The sequence below is a fragment of the Chaetodon auriga genome, chromosome 18 (genome assembly GCF_051107435.1).
Source record: "Chaetodon auriga isolate fChaAug3 chromosome 18, fChaAug3.hap1, whole genome shotgun sequence".
NCBI lineage: Eukaryota > Metazoa > Chordata > Actinopteri > Chaetodontiformes > Chaetodontidae > Chaetodon > Chaetodon auriga.
In genome coordinates, this window is record NC_135091.1 from 21905024 (window position 1) to 21925367 (window position 20344).

The following is a 20344-nucleotide window of genomic DNA, read 5'->3' on the forward strand; positions in this document are numbered from 1 at the left end:
ATGTTGCTGGGGGTCTTGCACTACAGGGTTTGGTATTAGGGTTGATATACCACAGAAGATGGATTGCTGCAGCTCAGTGGTGTCCTCAACTGTGTCTGAGGACATCTTTGGCGACTCATTTTGAGGTAACAGCAGAAGATTGGACTTGTCAGGTTGGCAGCACGGTCTTCCTCTGAGTGCACGTGTGTCCAGGTCTTGGCACCAGTCACAGTCTGGGTCGCAACAAAGATCTTCAACCTGCAGAGGCTAAATGAGTCAGCCTAGAACTCTTGATGAGTACGTCCAGAGCACTGTTCCTTCAATTGGAAGAGTGAGCTACCTTTTAGGTGCTACCTTTGGCCTTGCTATCAGGAAGCACGCAAATTTTTGCCTGGAGAGTCCCTTGTGAGCAGATAGGCAACTGCTCTATATGGGAGTTGTTGCAAGTGACAGCAACGTCATGGGTGACATCAGGCTGGTCCATGTGAGCTGGAATACAGTGGTGAGGGGAGGCTACCTGCAGCCATTTTGAGACCTGCTCAGTCTCTGGGTTTATCCAATCGGTGTTGAAGAAGCGAATTGGCTCATGTTGTGAATGGGAATAGGAAACCCAGTGGGTCATACTGTCTGACCAGAATCTAGTACACATTACACATTGTAGATGGTCTATGGTCCACAGACTTATACTGGTGCCAAGGGTGTATTAGGGCAGTGCCAGTACAGTCCCAAAGTCATTTCCTTTATGTCTGGACAGTCCTAAGAGAGCAAGAGTTCTGTGTTATTAAAACAAGTCTTCTAGGGATGTGGCATACAACTGACTGGTCATTACTGGCTAACTGCCAAATCTCAAATTCAAGAGTTGGTGGTTGCTGGAACAGCGGAAAGACAGATCAAAGCAGTTTTGGTAAGTTTGATTTTCTTTCTGATGAGTTTGAAGTGTGTTTTACAGTGTTAACCTGGCATTTAAACTCATTTTAGTTTAGTAAAAGAGAGAAACCTGAATTCAGCAGGTAAATGGTTGTATTTTTCTGTTTAATAAAGGTGTAAGAATATTTCTCTTCTTGACATTTGTAAGTTTATTTTGTTCATTTATTACACTAAAAAAGCTGAGATTTTGTGAAATGTGGCAAAGTGCTCACATACATCTCCCAGCTGAAACTATGTATTGTGTCTCTGCAACACAGTACAATACGATTTAAATATTATGCTACTTTATGTTTCTACTCTACTATATTTCAGAAGGAAATATTGCACTTTCTACTCCACTACATTTATTTGAAAGATAAACAGTAACCAGTTGTATTTCAGATAAACATTTTCCTTAAAGAACACAGGATACATACAATAAATACAATGCCTTGTAATAAAATATAAAACATTTTCAAACATTAAACCCAGAGTTCCAAACCTTTCTGACTTGTGATGTCATGTTTCAGATATCTATACATTGTAAGAGTCCCTCAAAGAGAACAAAGTAGTTCAAATTAGCTCCATCTTTACTAATTACAACAATAAAATGCTGCTTTCACACTGGTGCTTCAGTATTAGCAGTCATAAAACAATATCAGCAATAGAAGAAATTTGTCTGCAGCTCTAGTACTTTCACTTTTGATAATTTAAATACATTTTGCTCACACTTAATCAAACTGGAATTGGACTGCAGGACTCCTTTAGTACCAATACAATGATGTGAAAATACTCTACAAGTAAGAGTATTTTTCCTCATGTCAGCATGAATGTGTTCAACATACTCCCTTGCAATCTGCCTGTTGGATCATGAGATTATAAAATATTATGTGTATAAATTGACACTAGGTTGTTTGACAGTGCCCTCCAAAATGAATGACTGTTGCTAAAAAGACTTTTGCGAACAGGTTGTACATACTAATTGCAGTTTTTTCATTATTTAATGAAAAAAAAAAGTTATTCAGTACAGGCAGTGGTGGATTTATTTGTAGTAGTTAGCATTGAAACTCAAATTACAATGAGCAGCTTTTAAGTTCAGGAGGATTGTGATGAGCCAGGAGGCTAATAACCAGCCTGAGGGATGTTTAGGGTAAACATTGGACAATGTTGCCCTCTGCTGGACGTTATGGTAAAACATGTTGCCACAAGCATATTGTCACTTATCAAGGAGAATGTGCGGCTGTTGTTGTCACTTGTTTATATTTACTTTCATTTATATGTATTAATTTTATAGCAGTCTGGTACAGTTTTGTTCAGTTGTTGAAGCACATTTATGTATATGTGTGTTATACAGTCTACTTTAACATTTTCTCCTCTGTATAAGAGGCCTGTTGTCCCTCTGTGATGTCTATCTGCTCCATGTCCAGTAACAGTGGTATCTGAAGAACTGATGAAATGACAGCTGAGGTGTAAATTTGACATCATGTTGCATAAGTTGCAGTAAAAATACAGATTAAACATGTAATAATTAATTCTAATTAATTCAGTTTTTTACTATTGCTAACACACATTTATCTACACTGAATTGACTTTTTCAGGACTCATTACTGACATGCAAAAATATATACAGTATAACAATATAGTTCATTTTTCCAAAGCAAGAATAGAGCAGTAGTCCACTTATTAGAAAGTCGATGGTTCGATCCCTGGCCTCAGCAGTCTACATGTTGAAGTATCCAAGCAGTGTGTGGAACATACTCGGACCCGAAGGAGGTAACTCACAGTGATGGACTCGGGAGAACACGGGAGAACAGGCAGGTCGCGAGAATCAAAAGATTTATTAACCAAGGGTGTCCAAAAAACTGGAAACAAAAGCAAAAAAGCAAAAAACACTCTAGGCAGGTCACGAACAAACTCCTCTCACAGGCAAGGCTGAGTTGGGCTGAGGGCTACTGACAAGTGGAAGCTCCTGGAAAAATAAGTCAGCACGGACAAAAAAAAACAGGAGATCAAAAAGCGGGTAGAGGAACGAACAGGTGTACCACTGAGACAAGCAGACGATCTGACGAATACTAGTGGACTGAGCCGGGGTTAAATACAACTGCTGATAGATGAGGTGATAACTTGCAGGTGTGAGAGGAGGCAGGGCTGGAAGAGCTGGCCAGGCAGGACAGCCCACAGCACTGACCTGAACAGACAGGGAAAGACAGACAAGACCACAAGGGGGCAAGGAAACACAGGGAAACACAAGGGAAAGGGAGGAAACCGAGCACTACCTAACAAAAAACCCTAAATTGCCCCTGATGTGTCAATGGATAAAAAGCTTGCAATAAGCTGGTGGCTTAGCCATTGTATGAATGTGTGAAAGATTGCTAATGTTGTAAAAGCACTTTGAGTGGTCGTCAGACTAGAAAAACGCTATACAAATACAAACCATTCAGCATTTAAAATGTCTGCGTTCATCTTTAGGTCAATCAGCATCGCACAGGCACAGGTCAAGTTCTTCTACTCCTTCAGTGACAATTCCCTCTTCTTTTGGGAGGTTGCTCAAACACTGCATCCTCTTCATGGACCACACAGATTATCAGGACCTTCTGCTCTTTGAGTGACTTTGAGTGGCACAGTCCTTGAAGTCATAAGGTACAAAAAACACACTGTGTGTGTGCATGTGTGCATAGTGGTCCAAAAAACAACAACTGGAACAACTCCCACATCCTAATGAATGTGTCACATTTCCAACATGGGCTGAGGCCTCAGGCAAAGATCAAATACGGGTCTAAAAGTTTGAATCCAGGTGACCTCAAACTAACTTGATGAGGTTTTTTTTTAAATAGTCCTAAAATCCCCTAAAAGAGTCTCCAAGTCATCTTTGTATGTATGTGTGCCATTTTACGGACCGATTGGCCAACCGGGATTGCACCGAGAGCGGTAAGCGTAAAGAAGGGGGGCTTGCTGTTCTAGTCAACAACCGATGGTGTAATCCTGGTCACATTACTATCAAGGAACGTATCGGCTGCCCGGACATTGAACTGTTGGCTGTTGGGCTCAGGCCATATTATTTACCCAGGGAGTTTTCACATGCCATTATCGTAGCTGTTTACACCCCCCCTCTGCCAACCCAACTTCGGCATGTGACGTCACGTCCTTTGCGAAAAAAAGGATTGCTATGAAACTGGGTTCTTTTCTCACCAGTGGTTAAGATTTTTGCCACAAGAATTTGGGGAATCATCAGGGATTCCCTATTTTGTAGTACAGCCATAAGAGTGTAAGAGTCAGGGACTCCTCCAGGGTTGGAGGGGGAAGAAACAGAGAGCAATACAGGATCCCCACACTGAACAGTGAGAAAAACATTTTAAACAGACAGTAGAGAAGAGGAACAATGTGGGTGGAGTCAAGTAGGCAGGAAATTCAAAGATTAAGGAAACAATAGACAGAGGAAGAACAACAGAGATGAAAGAGACACAATGAAACAGATCATCCAACAAAAATTTATCAAAAGCCACCTGACAATGCCTGTAACACCATAGAGAATAAATTATATCCTCCATGTCCTCAAATACATAATAATATGGATGACTTTGATCCGCTTCCTCCTGCCAGAGTCAGCCAGCCTACACCAACTTCTGCTCCTCCTCCGGTTCCATTGTCTCCTCTTTATGCTGGGGACTCACAACCAAGCTCAGAAAAAAACGCAAAGGCAACAAGTCCTTTCTGGTTACAGCAATTGTGGCCCCAAGGCCACTCTTGACAGAGCCCCTGGCCACACTAAATTATTGAACACCTAAATTTCACCAACCTCTGTGACAATTGGAACTGCTACTCTTTGGTGAGGTGTATGATGTCAGATGATAGTCATGATGTTACTCACAGCTGATTTTCCAGGTTTGGGTCAGTCAGTCTTGAGCAGAACTGAGTCATACCAAGAGTCAGTTTTGTAAAGAACTGCTCACAGTTGCTTTGCAGCTCAATGATTTCATGTTGTAGGTTGCCAGACACATCAACTTGTTCCACATAAAAAGGTGTACCAAGTGTTCACCTCCTTTCATTTACTTTTCATGTCCTGAAACCACTAACTAAATGCCTAAAGGAGTTTTAACATTCAGCAAGCAGCATATTCAGATGTCACAGCAGGCTTTTGTTCTTGCAGAGTAGGAAAATGCACAGTGTTACCTTTTCCTGTTAAACTTACTACAGCTTTAATTTCACTTCAAACGATTTCACATTTGAAAGCAGACAGCTGAGAGGCTAGCTGGAGCTTGAGGTTCAGCTCTGAGAGGTTCTTGGTAATGTTCACAATGTAGGCCAAATCACACAGACAATTGCTATCGCAAAGGCCACAATAGGTTTTCTCTTATTTTCTATGAATTATTCCAGACAAACAGATACTGTTTTACTTTGTTTGGTCCTAGCAGCTGTGCAGCAGCAACCTTCACGAATACTCTTTCTGAATGAGGTTTCAGCGTCTTAGCTATTAGCTGGCTCAGCACAAAACTTGCCAACATAACACTCTGTCAGAATGTGGTCTTAAGTTAATGCAAGTGCATCCGTCTTTGTAAGTCATCCAGTTTAGCATGTTTCAAGCTGTAATAACTCTAGAGATTGGCCTCTTTCATCACTGAGAATGTCCACTGAGAGTCCCCACATAGAGACACTGGCTTTCCTGTTACTTCCATAATAAAATAATTGTCCATTTCTCTTGGAAAGCGCAACACTCTGCATCTCCTTTTATTTTGACAGTTGCCAAGCTGAATTGAAGTGATATCAACCGGTGTGCATGTTGTGTTCAGGGACCACTCAGAAGAATGTATTAGTCTTCTCCTTCATGTCATTTGAAACAAGCAATTGCTCTTTCATATTTATGAATTGCCTTGTGGGCTTGATCAAATGGTCAGCCTGTATATGGCCCAGAGGCTGAAGTTACCCATCCCTGTTCAACATGATATGGAACCTCCACTGTACGAAGACCAACAAGAACTGCTCAGAATTCATCTAGCTGTAGATCTGTATATGTCACCTGTAGGAAGGTAGAAGAGGATAGATCATTGCCAACTGTGCGTCGGTGTGCTGGTAACCTCTCATCACAGTTGGCAGCTCACTGATCTCCTGAGTTTAAACAGATGACCCAATATACAAACTTTTACTCTTTTTATCTTGTTCATTGAGTGTATTGCAGATTTTGAATCAATGATTATTCATGTATTCTGCTTGCAGAACTGCCTTGTGTAAGTACATACATTTACTTGAATTCAATGGCTTAATTTTGTAAAGAATGATCATAAAATGATGAAAAGGGGAAAATAAAGAGGAAATCTTCATCTCACCTAATATAATGTAGCTTTTCACTTGCTGTGGAAATGTTGGTTGTCAGTATATTTCAACCTTAATAATAAGGACCAAGGTCCTTTGGAGTATGTAGGACACATGTTAAAAACATTTCATGACTCTGTGGTGGCATCTGCAGTTTTCTATGCAGTGGTCTGCTGGGGCTGGGGAAGCTCTGAAAGGGAAAGACTAAACAAACTGGTCAGGAAGGCTGGCTCTGTCATGGACTGTCTTCTGGACAGCATTGAGGAGGTGGATGAGAGAAGGATGTTAGCTAAAATGACATCAATCCCGGACAACCCATCCCACCCTCTGCATAAGATGGTGGTTGCCCTAAACAGCATCTTCAGCAGCAGAATGCTGCATCCACTCTGTAAGAAGAAACACTACTGCAGGTCTTCCATTCCAACTGCAGTCAGACTGTTCAACTCTAGTTTTGTCTGATGCAGCACTGTGATTACGTACTTACTGCTCTGCACATTTTGAAGTACTGTGTGATTCCATGTTTTCATCATCATGCCATTACATCTCAGGCAATATCTAGTGCAATATTACATTTTTTCTTCAATTTTACATTCCTATCTTCTTGTATCAAGTCTATGCATATAAATATTTTTCTTCTATATACTGTCACATACTTTTTTATCCAATGTGCAATACTGAAAAATGCTGTACTTACTTGTATAGAATGTATATATTTTATTCCTTTCTATGTCTTTTTATACTTTTTGACACTACTGCTGCTGCCTGTAACACCCAAATTCCCCCTATGGGTGATTAATAAAGTGTTATCTTACCTTACCTTATAATATGCAACATGATTAGAGAAGTGATTGTGCAGCCATGGATGTGCAAGGGAGGGAAGGAGATGGTTGAAATCTCAAAAAGGTTTTCTCTGTCTGCAAAGAAAAACTGTCTGCTCAGATTAGACAGGCCACGTCATGTGTGCCAAATCTGTAACACCCAAGGCTGTATAAGAACCTGATGAAGTTGCCTATCAGGTCTCATTCCTCCTTACGAGGGTGTCTTGCACAGCAGACTGCAGGCCTTTAACCACACTGTATAACATGAACAAAATAAGCCTGGCATGTATATTTTACACTAAATACACAAACCAAAATCCATCAGAAGCACATATCACCCTGCATTCACCATCAGTCTAACCATGAGGGCAACTACCAAAGAGTCTGAGTGCTTTATGTTCATGGTGAGGGAAATTAGTTTGGTTTTACTGATGAAAGTATGTTTCTTAAAAGTGTATAAACCACCAAGGTGTATTCTAAACTTAAGGGATAGGGACCGAAACTTAGACTTCTAACTTTCTTGGGCCTCACCTCATACCTGATAACAAGGTTTTTAGTAATTCAGTGTTATTTTAGCAGGCCACAACAGAATAAATACATTTCTGATTAACTGAGTTACTCAAGTCATTCCTAATTACTGACCACTATATACACAATGCCAGGAGAGTAGGAAAAATGGGGAGGTAACTTGTGGCCCACAGCTCAATTTTGCCTGGGGGGACCCCTATAGGTTAATTTGGCCCTTGTCTACAGGAAAGTGTAATCCAATGTATATGGAGAACACAATTTCTAGTAGATAGATAGATAGATACTTTATTCATCCCCAAGGGAAATTCACACCCATCGTGCCCACCCACCCATAGTAATAATAAAACCAAATTCCACCAAATTCAGGAAGACCACATTTGGGCAATCAATATTCTCATTCCAAGCAACTGGAAAATTGAACTCAAGCCCACGCCATATTAGAAATTGTGCAACTCTTAACAGTTTTAAAATTTCTCTAGACATGGCTGAAAGAGAATCAATCATGCAATCATTGATCTTGTATATAGAACACCAAATGTATTATGTGTTTTGTATGATGTTTACTCGGTAAGGTTGTTGTTGCTGTTGTTGTCTTGTTGCTGATATTGTCTGTAATGTTTAGTATGTGTTTTATTGTCTTTTTAACTTCCTGCCCAGGGACCACAGGTGCAAATTAGCTATTTTAGCTCAATCTGGTATAGAACTGGTTCTGTACATGGTGCCTGTCAACTAAACTAAACTAATAAATGGTAACAAACAAACAAACAAACAAACAAACAAACAAACAAACAAAAAACCTTTGTTTGAATGGAGCAGTTATTTCAAGGTAATTCACCTGGAGATGAACTTTTTTTTTTCAACTTTCAAGAAGTTCAAACAAAATTATTAGGATATGATGGACTACACATTTAAAACAAAACTTTCTGACAACTTCAGTGGCTGGAGTTTGATCAGAGTACAGGGGCCCGTTTCACAAAGCAGGTTTAGAGAAAACTCCGAGTTTGTTAAGCCTGAAATGAAGGAAACTCTGAGTTTTCCGTTTCACAAAGGGAGGTAACTCAAACCAGAGAAAGAGGGGTAACTCTAGCCTGTTTCACAGAGAGGGGTAACTTAAGCTCTCGGTCAGTTACCATAGTAACAGACTCTATGAACCTAACCTGGTCGGGACCAGGTTTTTCTCAGTGAACCTCGAGTTTCTCTCTGTCTCCGCCCTCTGTCAGCCACACACGGTATTTGATTTCCTCATTCATTCGTCAGCAGGCGAGTTTTGGGATAACATAGTTCTGCCGTCTGTTATTTAAAAAAATCAGTCAGTAGGCACTTTTTTCTCTAACATGTCTTTTTGACAACGATCCCGTGGATGAAGGTGCAGCATTACTGCGCAGGGAATTAAATATTCGTCGGGAGATGGTTATCAGACCGCGCATAGATGTTCTGGCATTTCCAGACAATTATGTTTTTGAACGGTACCGTTTCACATCACAGTCCATCATCTACATACACAACCTAATCCGTCCTTACATCTGCAACATTGCCAGCCGGAGTCATGCTCTCACATCCCAGCAGATATTGTGTGTTGCGCTGCGTTTCTTTGCGCAGCATTATGTTGGTGATAAAACAACTGCACAGTCAAACAGCCACTTAATATTTACTTTATAATATAACACATGATCAAAATGAGGTACCCTCATTAAATTATGCCGTGTCTTACCTGTTCGAACAATGTTTTTATGTTTCATCTTGAGCTGCTGCCAAGTGCACTTCTCCTCCGCGGGATTGCACCTACATGAAATAAATTAATGAGCTCCCATTCAAGCAGTTTTCCCCTGTAATATTATTGTGATTGCAAAGGACTACGTTTAAACTTACGCATTGACCCGAGCAGCAATGTTCCCCCACGCCGCCTCCCTCTCTTTTGCAGCTGCAGCGGTGTTACACTTTTTTCTAAAAACATGCTCAAATTCGCCGTATGAGCGCATTAAGAGTTCGAGTTCCAGTGTGGTAAAAAAAACGCAGCCCTCCTCTTCCCCGTCGCCATGGTGACTCGTCGAATCGGGGCTCCATTGATGTTGGCTTTTTATAGTCGTGGTGCACGCGCTTAACTCTGAGTTAACCTACTCTGAGTTGACTGAACTAACTCAAATCACCTGTTCTGAAACCGGAAACTCGGAGTTTCCTATCTCAGGCTAGATCAACTCAGGGTTCAGGATTAGACTCGTGTTCGTGACTCGAGTTTGTTGAACCTCCTTTGTGAAACGGGCCCCAGGTGTGGTTTATGTTCCTGAACATGCTGGACAATTTTTGTCAAACTAAAACTTTCATACTCAACATTATGTCTCTATGGTTGGTTTCTTCCATAATTAGTTTTCTGTGGTGTGATGAGAATCAGTGGATATTAACAAACATGTACAGTGGCATATAAGGAGTCAGAAAAGACAAAATGAGATCACTTGGATTCTTAGTCATTTAGAAATAATCAGTCATCCAAACAGTTTTCAAGTCACTGGTTTTCAAATGAGGATCACTTTCTTCAACGTTACTGTTAAATACAACCTAAATAAATTAAAAACAAGAGAAACACAGTTTATGTAGACTGTCATCAGTATTGGTCTCCTCTGATATGATACAGTGGTTTAAATGCAGTAAGTAACAATTTTAAATGATGACAGACAAACTCATTGTTAATGCCTGAATTAGTGTAAGAGGTTAAATATTATGGCTGTTTATTCCCGAGTCTTCCCACTGCTTGCGCTGCTGAAACTGCCTCTATGTTTCAATCAACCTCCAGCTCCCAGTTAATTCAATCAGTAGGCTAACAGTGTGATAAAAGTCACAACTTTAGATAAGAGTCATTCATTTTCTCCCTGACTTAGTGTTTATTTGTGCAGCCCTATAATGAAGTGTTACCACTAGCCATACAGTTCTTCAAACAGCCAAGCAAATGCACACACGCACACACAAACTTAGGTCACTTTTGGGGAAATTAACTTACATAGAGTTACATTCATTTTCTTGGGACTTATAACCATGACCATGACCAATACTTGTCGACCCCCAACCTTTACCATAACCATAACCTAACCATACCCCCAACCCAAAAATTCAGTTTTCCAATTTCTGGATTTTTTTTTCTCTATTTGCATCAGCCATCCCGCTATGAATTGGTCTTGAATCTGAATCATGTCCTCGAACGCAGCGCGTGCGCGCACACACACACACACACACACACACACACACACACACACACACACACACACACACACACCATGCTAAATTATTACAATTATCCTTCAGCGGAGCATGCATCTTGTCACACTGATGCTACACCACCCTCTGCCGGTCCCGCTGGGTCACAGGCAGCCCCGGTGGTTTGAGGGAGGGGGGGATGGGCAGCTCATGCAGACTGTCCGGGAAGGTCGCAGGACTCAGCTGCTTCAGAATAGTCTGCATAGCGATGAGGAGCAGCGGCGCTGGGCTCCTTCCTGACAAGTACTTGTACGTCTCCTCGCCGAGCACCTCGCTCCAGCACTCAGGCTCTCTGGCCAGAGCTCCTCTCATTTTAAAGTGGACCTTTGGCATGAACATGAGCAGGTTGTCCAGACACTGCCTCTTCTCTCCGCCGTTCACCTCCTTGGAATCCCTGAGTTTCTCTAGAGTGACGTCCAGCGGGGTCAAGCCGTTGTGGTCCAGGGCGTGCGGGGACGCTCCGTTCCCCAGCAGCATGATGACCGCCTCGGGCCGCAGGAGCTCACAGGCCAGATGTAAAGGGGTTCTGCCGTCCTCCATATGAAAACACCCGGCTCGATCCGTGCAGGTGGACGTGCTGGGTACCCGATGGGTCTCCTGTAAGATGAAGCCGAGAATGCAGCGCCTGTCGTAGCGGACAGCCATGGACAGGTGTGGTGCGGAGGACGGGCAGCAGCAGAAGCGCTCCCCGGGCTTTGCTAGCGCTTCGTCGGTGTACCGGCTAAGCAGGTAGTGGGCATACGCCTGGTGATCGTGAACTATAGCGTACAGCAACGCCTCTGACGGGGTGTAAATTCTCTGGCTGACGTCCTCCTCCTGGTAAAAAGTCTCCATTGTCCGCATGTCTTCCAGCATCCAGACCGGCTTCAGGTCACGCACAGCCCGGTAGAACAGCAGCGAGAAGGACTTCCGATGCTTGTCGATGCTCCGAGCCGCTGAGCTGACGGTTAAAGAAGCCATGGCGTCAAACGACCCCAGTAACGTTACTTAACGTATGTCAGCGGATTACACACAGTCCTTCATCGCTTTGAAGCGATTACTTCAAGAGCTGATGAGTTACACAGACAGATGACAGAAACATTACGTTTAATTCCAATACAGTTCTCTACATGGTTGACAGCTGCAGGATTCCTCTCTGCAGTACGGAGCTGGTGCGCATGCGCGCAACATAATCACGCCGAGGAAACTTTATTGACAACAAGTGTCAAATTCCTCCTGGAGAATTAATATTCAGATTTAGAACCGGAGACCTAGGTCTTGTGATCTCACCCGAAGTTTTCAGAACCTTAAATGATTTTGAGAGACAAGATGTACAGGATGTGAACTGCTGTACATTCAGAGACACTGATACAGAAACATTACAGCAGTTATTCTCCCCTTGGATGGACCATGGCTGTTCAGTATTGCGCTAGAATGTTTTGGGAATTATTTCTAAACTTCAAATTACCATGACGTAACTAAGGCTACCATAGGAAAAAAGTGAGAATGGTGTATAATTGCTTAATTATTTTGGCCAAACAATTTAAGTGTGTTTTATCCTACTTAGCATAAAAGAAGCACTGGGATGCATTAAATCTCAAAAAGCAGAATTTTCACTAAATACTTGCTTTGTTTCCCAGTTAGACTACCTTCATTTTATTTATTAATTATTTTTTTGAGTTAATTTGTTTCCATAAAGCAATTTTGGATACATATCTGACTGTGTCGTTAGATTGTTAGATTTCTTTTATTATGGTAGTGTTACATCTGATAAATGGTGATTCTGTACTGCTGCAAACTGCTGTATGAATAGAGAACTGCAACAGTCCAGCCTGTCAACCCAACAGATGCATGCATGAGTTTCTGTCAGTCAGACCGGGAAAGAAAGCCTCTGATTTTGGAAATGTTTCTGAGTTGGAAAAAGGCAACCATGGTGCAATGACTTTTCTAACAGTATTGCTTTATTTAATATAAAAATGACAATATGTGTTGGGCAATAATTTGGATTTAGGAAGCAAAGGTACAGCAGAGGGGTCATTTCCATATCTACTTATTAAAAAAAGAAAAAAAGTGGAAAAATGAAACAAAATGAAAATTGAATACAGTCAGATTATGCTTTTATTATATTGTCATCAGGTTTGTGCTCTGTGGTGTGTGCTAATCAACTTTCCTATTGTACTACAGTAGGCAGTTGGGGATTATATTACTCTTCAGTTAATTGACCTGTGAATTTTAAATACTGAACAGAAGACTTCAACTGAGTCATCAAAGAGTGATAGTCAGTGTAGTCTATAGTAAGTTCTAAATTGAGCATTTTCAGATAGAGCTTCCTTCATAGTCTAATGCTCCACAAAGTAATCTTTCTTGTTTGCTGTCACTCAAATTAATCAATAATTTAGTTACCCATCCCTTTCAATTTAATTCCATTTTATTCATTTCATCCTACTTTCAACTCCAGTGTAATTCCTAGTCAACATTTAATGAACCTTTCAGAAGCTTCTTTGCTCACCAAATTGTGATCTTTCACAGGTTAAAGGCCACAAGCAATCCTTCAGTTGAAAATCAAAAAGAAGTGCTTGTGAAATGACATTTATGTAGTCGTTTAAGTAGGACGGTCTCATCGGACTGTCAATTTTATAGTCCAGTAATTTAATATTATACTGTGTCTGCAGAAATGCAAATGTGTAGTTACATCACAAATAAACAGTACAGTGCAGTTAGAAGCTGTAATGTGAAGTGTAACAATGTGTTAGAAATAAACAAAATTAAAGTAAACCTAGTTGTGTCTTGTTGATTATAGGCCAGCTGTAAATCAAACACATAAACTTGTTGGAAGACACATTGAACAAGATTTAATTACTAAACTGTTAAAAATAACTGAAGTCACCCAGAGAACCAGCAACAGCTCCAAAACCATCTTCTAAACTTTACAGCCCCTGTGTGTAAAATTGAAACAGTACTGACCGTGGTAGCATCAAAAATATAAATTTATGTCATCTGAATCATTTGAAAGTTCCTGTAATAACATAAAATCCAACTCACTGGGGCTTTCAAGGAGTTCAGGCATCAGTGAGACTTGTTAAGTTGGTGTAAATGGCAGCTTTAAGGTTCATGCATGACATGAGAAATACAAGTAATGATGATAGGAAATGAGTTTAATTTTTGGCATTTTAAATCAAAGACTCAGACAAAAAAGAAAGACCAAAAGTAACCCTGTTACACTCATCGTTCATTATTATATGTATTAGCACGAAGTGGGGATGTGGGCATGGGTTGTAAAGTGCTTTGAGTCGTGAGTAGATTATAAAAGTGCTCTGTGAGTGCTGTCCATTTACAAATTCACTGGTGCAGTTTCTTCCCACAAGCTCTTACAAAGACATTTTGAGTTTAGAAACATTAAGAACTGAAAAAATATGAAGAAATATACTGTTTTCTGTTGTCAGGCATTGTCTAAAGACAGCATGTGTCCATTTTAAGACTAATTTTCTGATTTAGACTCATTTTGCTAATAATACTAGTAATAAATACCTTTATCTATATAACATTTTTCAAAACAAAGTTACAAAGTGCTTCATAATACAAACAAAGGCCACATAAGGGCCACGTAAGTTTCCTCTGGCAGGCTGTTCCAGAGCCTCAGAGCTTTTATTTCAAAGTCTTCAGTGAAAAGTCTTGAAAAGATAAAAGGCCCCTGCCAGAGGATCTCAACGTGTAAGCAGGGTCATTCAGGGATAAAAGATCAGAGATATACTGAGATGTAGGACTATTTTAGTGGCCTGTAAGTAATTAAAAGAACCTTAAGTGCAGGACCTAAAGCTTTATTTTTATGGATTTTTTATGGATTTCATGGTACTCATCTAGTCTTATTTTGACGGATGCAGTAACTAAAGCTGTAGTTTCTTACCGGAAGTTCTTAAAAAGATGTAGTTCAGAGTCATAGAAACTGAAAGAATATTGAGGAAAACATGACTTTCTGTTTGTTTCTTGTCAGCCTTTGTCTAAGGACATCATATATCCATTTTAGCTCTGCCCCCCTTAGTCTTCAGCCTAGACTCAGGATTAGATAAAAGGCCCCTTCAGGTCCTACTTGCATGCAATTAAAAGAACCTTAAGTGAAAGAACTGAAGCTATCATGTCTTTCTAGAAACTTGAAGACATTTCTGGACACATCTGGACTACTGCAGTAATGAAAGCTGCCATTTCTTCCCAGAATCTCTTAGAAACACAGTTTGAGCCAGCAGTCGCCTGTACATAACACCGCAAGGCCCTCACTGGGCAGAGCAGTTCACTGTTGAATTAGCTACATCATCTTGTAGCACTGAGGGGGTCATAAAGTAGACAGATACCATCCAGTGCTAAGCATTGCCTCTGGTGGTCAGGAAGAATGAAACAGAATGAGGATTTCTGTTAGTTTCTTGCTAATCTTCATCTCTAGACAGCATATAGTTTGTCCATTTTTGGCAGGATTTACTGATTTAGCCTCATTTTGACAACTGCAGTAAGTAAAGCTGCCATTTCTTCCCAGAAGCTCTTAGAAACACATTTACAATTCAGAAACATTGAAAACTAGAGAATATGCAGGAAAAACATGGATATCTGATGACTGAGACTGAAAGGAACAGTCCATAGATAAAGATTAAGATGAAGCAGAATGAACAGAAATCCATATTTTCCTTCATATTCATTCAGTTTAATGTTTGTAAATTCAAAATATTTTTCTAAGAGATTCTTCTAGAGACATCTGCTACCAGTAGCTGGTGAAGCATTTGAGTATCAGAAACTCTGTCATGAATTCACATTTTTATTGTTTTTAAACCACTTTTTCCACTAAACTTTACATCCTGGTTATTGTATCCGACTGCAAATTCTGGGTGTCAAAGTGCTTTCATCGACCAAAGCCTAATTTCCTCAGCAGGCCCACTTGTAAGTAAAAGAAAAAGATGCTTTCTACTCATATTTGCAGTTAAAGGTCAAATTATAGAGACAGATGTTTCAAATGCAAGGCTTCATCAGTGTCAGTTTATGAAAAGACAAGCCATGTAAGTAAATAAATGAACAAATAACAATGACTGAAAATGGGTTTTTTGTGATATGTGAATTGCTGCTGCAACACTGCAATTTCCCTTAGGGGATCAATAAAGTACACAGTCATCTATCTATAAACAAATAGTCTACCATGGGGAAGACAGTTTGAAAGGTCTATGCAGACCAAAATGTACTCTAACCAGAGGAACAAGTGTAAATGAAAAACAAATGACAAAAAACAGATAATTCATCCTGAACTCTGACTTTTTTCAGCTCCAATTCAAAAGCAAATGCACATGAATAAACCAAGCTGATTGACGCAACACAGTTTAAATGTTGTCACTGACAGATGCAAGCCTCATCTCACTCATCAGCAGTCACAGTTCTGACACAAGAAAAAAATCTGATACACTTCACCCATTTTTCTCTTGGGCTGCTGTTGGTAAATGACTCAACACAGACGAGGCAGAAGTACTCTTCATCATCTGACAATTCAACTGAGTATTTTCATTTTCTTTTTTGACTGCCCACTTCCTGTCAACAGATGCTGGCAATCATCCCTAGCTTCTTTTTCTGCTTTGTTTATCTTCTTCTTCTTCTTCTAAGGCCTCTTTTTCTGGATTGATTTTCCATCTCTCCCTGCCTCGCCGTCCCTCGTTTTATGTCAGGTGGTGTGTTGCCATTGTCGCTGTTTCGTTTATAATTTGGAACAATTTTAACGGACATCCTTTTGTCCTTCCTTCCTTATTTGTTTCCTTCGATTCGCATATTCCTGCAATTATATATTTTATCATTATATTGTTTCTAATTATCCTCCTGTGTATTTCGATGTAAAAAACTACTACTAATACTGTGTGAAACTGTATGCCAACACACACTGATGATTAGACGTTACATAGCAACCACCAACTGTAGCAGCTGGCAGAGTCAGCTTCTGCAGGGCTGCAGCTGGGTAATATTACTGGATGTCAGTCTGGGGCTGTTACCTTGTCTGACGTCTGCTATTACTGTACCACAGGCTGGCTCCAGTACACACCTTTGGTTAAGGTATCAAAACAGGTATCCTTTATTTATGCAGAAATAATATAATTGAACATACACATTTTCTTACATAAATGGTGCAGTTTAGTTTTTAACTTTACGGGGGAACAATATGAAAATTGTTCTTACCTCAGATTACAGTGACATATACTGCATGTCAAGAGCAACATAACTTCGGATCAGTGAGTTTATTTTAGACAGCAGCGCCTTGTAACGTCGGAGGCAGAACCAGCGAGAAAGCTGCCTCCTGTGCCAAGATGCTCCGCTCTGCCCGAATGATATTTTCGAGAAATGTCAGTCAGGTTTGTCCTCTCATCCAGGCCAACAGTTATCTTTCAATAACCTGACGTCTTGTCTTGTAGTGGCGACGCAGCCTGGCACGCTGCTGAGCAGGGGCGTTGAGACGCAACCCATGCGCAGGAGAAGCGGTGTTGTGTCGGAGAGAGGTAGAGGCTGAGAGCTCACGGCGCAGAGCCGCTGAATCACCCCATCCTGACGGAAATACACAACAGTGAGAAATCCATCACAATGTAAACCTTAGAACGCCAGCTCCCTTCTCCCGCTACCAGCGCCCAAGGATAAACACAATGCATACGTTGATGCGGAGAGCTGTGGGTGTGTGTCCTGAGGACCGCCGTGGGTAAAGAGAGAAGAGGAGCTGCGTCCAACCTGCCTCAGCCACGACAGCAGAGCCTCACCGCGGCTGCTGTGTTTTCACTCCCTTTCTTTCTCCATCTCCTCTCGGCTAAAGTCGACGGCATCGACACCTGAAAGATTAAAAACATCTATTTCATCCAACAGAAGTGTCAACAGCCAGGAGAACCAAGATGAAATTTCCGACGGAGAATCCCAGAAAACCTGGGAACATGGACCCCCCACCAGGTTAGACAGTCAGTCAGTCTTTTGTACTATTTTCGTAAAGGCTGCAGTGTGTCTTTGTGCTATAGATTGCTGTCCAATCTGCGTTTACCTGCTTAATTCTCAGGGTTTTTTTTTGAGTACGTTATCTTAAGATCTTCTCATTGCTGCGTGTTTTGGAATGAAATGCTGCAGTCTGGCAAACTGTTTCTCCATACAGCCTTAATAGCCTTTACCTGTCTGGAACTACTTGTTTCAACCAGTCAGCTCCAACAGGCATGCCTGTGAAACATTAATGCTGACCAGAAGTTGACTTTCCAGAGAAATATGGTAGCCCACAGGAAATACTGATGCTGCATGCTTAAGTTTACTATGGGAGAATACTGCAGCTGCATCTTCACTGTGGCATCCTCAGTGCTCAAAACACGAGGGAGTCATGTGTTGATATCTGAGGAAGGATTCATAGGAAGGAACAGTGAAAAAAATGACATGAGCACATTCTGCCCACGCCGAGGCTTTGTAGTCAGTCAACAAAAGCTTCAATGTCATGCAGTCGAGAGATGTAAACAGGGTCTAGTTGAAACATTACCTCATCCACCAGCGGGGTGATGCCCTTAAATCCTGCATGTGAGTCACGTTTTAACACAGTGTCAGCATCAGCACATGTTTATCTAGCCATTACAGCGTGTACAAGTGATGATATGTTCAGCACATCCTTTGAGGGAGATATGACAACATTCTCTCATTTTCAAGTCCTCTCCCACACCACCAGTGCTGTGATTTCTGAAGGATGCTGTTCATCACGGCACCTGCATGTGAACAGAATGGCACATTGCGGCTGATTAGTTATATAAATCATAGCAGTTGTTTTTTAAGTATGCTCAGTGTCAGTAAGATGTGGCACAGCGGTCACAATTCCCCAACCCACTGCTACATATTATTTAGTGAATAGATGATGAAATGTAAAAATCCACCTGTTTTTGTTCTGCTGACTGTCAGTCACACTGGGAGCTAATCAACACTTACATTGGAGTCTTAACTACAGGCAACAGCCTGTGTTGGTTCTCAGAGATAATTAGCAGCATAGCAGGAGAGGTGACATTTAGCAATATGTTCTCTTTTTATATTAACACTGAACACCTTTAATGAGGTACATCCATGAGGTGACGACAAGTAAAGCTATTTCCATTTCACTGTTTATTAACTCAAGAATCACATTCCTGCTTTTTCCCCCCCAGAAATTTCAACTGTATTTCACATTTCTCTTCAAAGTATTTCATCTCGACAATGGCGGTGAAAGAGTTTTTATTCAAAACTTTATCCACTGTATCAGTAAACTCAATCTGAAGATGAAGATTGTGGGATGCAGTTGAAGGTTCTGGACCTTGATTTAAGATTTGCAATTCAAATGCAGTTTTCAAGGTAAAAAATGAATGGCTGTGACCCATGATCATTTCCATTCATGATGATTCCACCAGTTATCTTCTCAATTAACTGATTAATCATTTGGTCTATAGAATGTATGAAAATAGTAAAGGCCACAGGGTGACGTCTTTAAATGGCTTCCTTTGTCTCCCCAACAGCCCAGAACCTAAAGATATTCAGTTAATTATCCATTCAGTTCTTTCAGTATGACAAATGTTGTAATGATGGATTAAATGGTAATTGTACTATAGATTTAGTATAGCACCCCCATAAAGATGGGGGACACATTTTTAAAAGTGTGATCACAATAGCTCAAAATCAGTGCAGCCGAGGCAAAGGTATTATATATTCTGACTTGTGAGTGCAACATACATTGGATGCATCACCGTGTGACACATGAATATGATTTAAAAAAAAAATTGTGCTTTATGCTTTATGGATGAGAGTTAACTGAACAATAATCTACAAGTCCAGACACAGAGTACAGGCTTACAGTGAAAACAATGGGTGCAGGTGTAGGTGGTAAATCCCACTTTCATACGTCTATCTAGTTTTCTCATATTAGCCTCCATGCCCAAGCATGGTGACATCATTCCAACATCATGACGGTTATTTTGTGACATACAAAGCTCCTCCAATGCCATGGAAGACATTATACTAATAATAAATCTGTACCCCACACAGGAGTCATGAATAAGAGAGTAGTATAGTTCCACAAGGATGTTTATACTTTGAGACAGTTCATCAGGAGGAGGCTGTCAGTATTATTTGGAAGTCATGTCTTTGTGTTCAGGGTTTACCTCCTGCTGTTCTTGTCTGGGAGTAGAGCAAAGAGGCTGATGGAGTAGTCTCTCTTCTGCCTGTCTGCCCTGAAGCTCCACCAGTCCTTTTGCTGAAAGGCACAAACATCCCTTTCTATCGAACAGGAAAGTATGAATCCTGGGAAAAATGGCTTCGGGAGATTAAATGGAATGGCTGATCATCTCTGATCACTTCATAGTCCCCGTACGGATATGGTGGAAGACTGATTTACCCTGAGCACTTTCTTTCTTTGTTTTGTCTTTCTCTCTCCAACTCTTTTTGGCCAAAGATATTAGCACACATTTTGAAAAAAGTTGTCCTTGCCAGTGCTCTTATCATTAATTTTGTTCACCTACTGCGTATCAGAGCATTTATCAGCACAAAGCATAACTGTATCGTGCAGATATTGCAGCACACAGTTGTTGATTTGT

General features: G+C 40.8%; 2 protein-coding genes across 2 annotated transcripts in view; one reads left to right on the forward strand and one right to left on the reverse strand.

The window, feature by feature from the left end:
• Window positions 1–9807: 9807 nt before the first annotated feature.
• Window positions 9808–13511, reverse strand: LOC143336495 (ankyrin repeat domain-containing protein 9). The gene has a single exon (XM_076756706.1). The coding sequence runs from the start codon at window positions 11742–11744 to the stop codon at window positions 10860–10862; it is 885 nt and encodes a 294-aa protein (XP_076612821.1). The 5' UTR covers window positions 11745–13511; the 3' UTR covers window positions 9808–10859.
• A 3623-nt stretch (window positions 13512–17134) lies between these two features.
• The window catches only part of LOC143336088 (potassium channel subfamily K member 10-like), a 52842-nt gene continuing 49632 nt past the window's right edge, over window positions 17135–20344 (forward strand). The window contains exon 1 of the mRNA XM_076755975.1: window positions 17135–17711. Coding sequence (XP_076612090.1) covers window positions 17657–17711 — 55 coding nt within the window. The 5' untranslated portion in view covers window positions 17135–17656. The remainder of the gene's footprint in view (window positions 17712–20344) is intronic.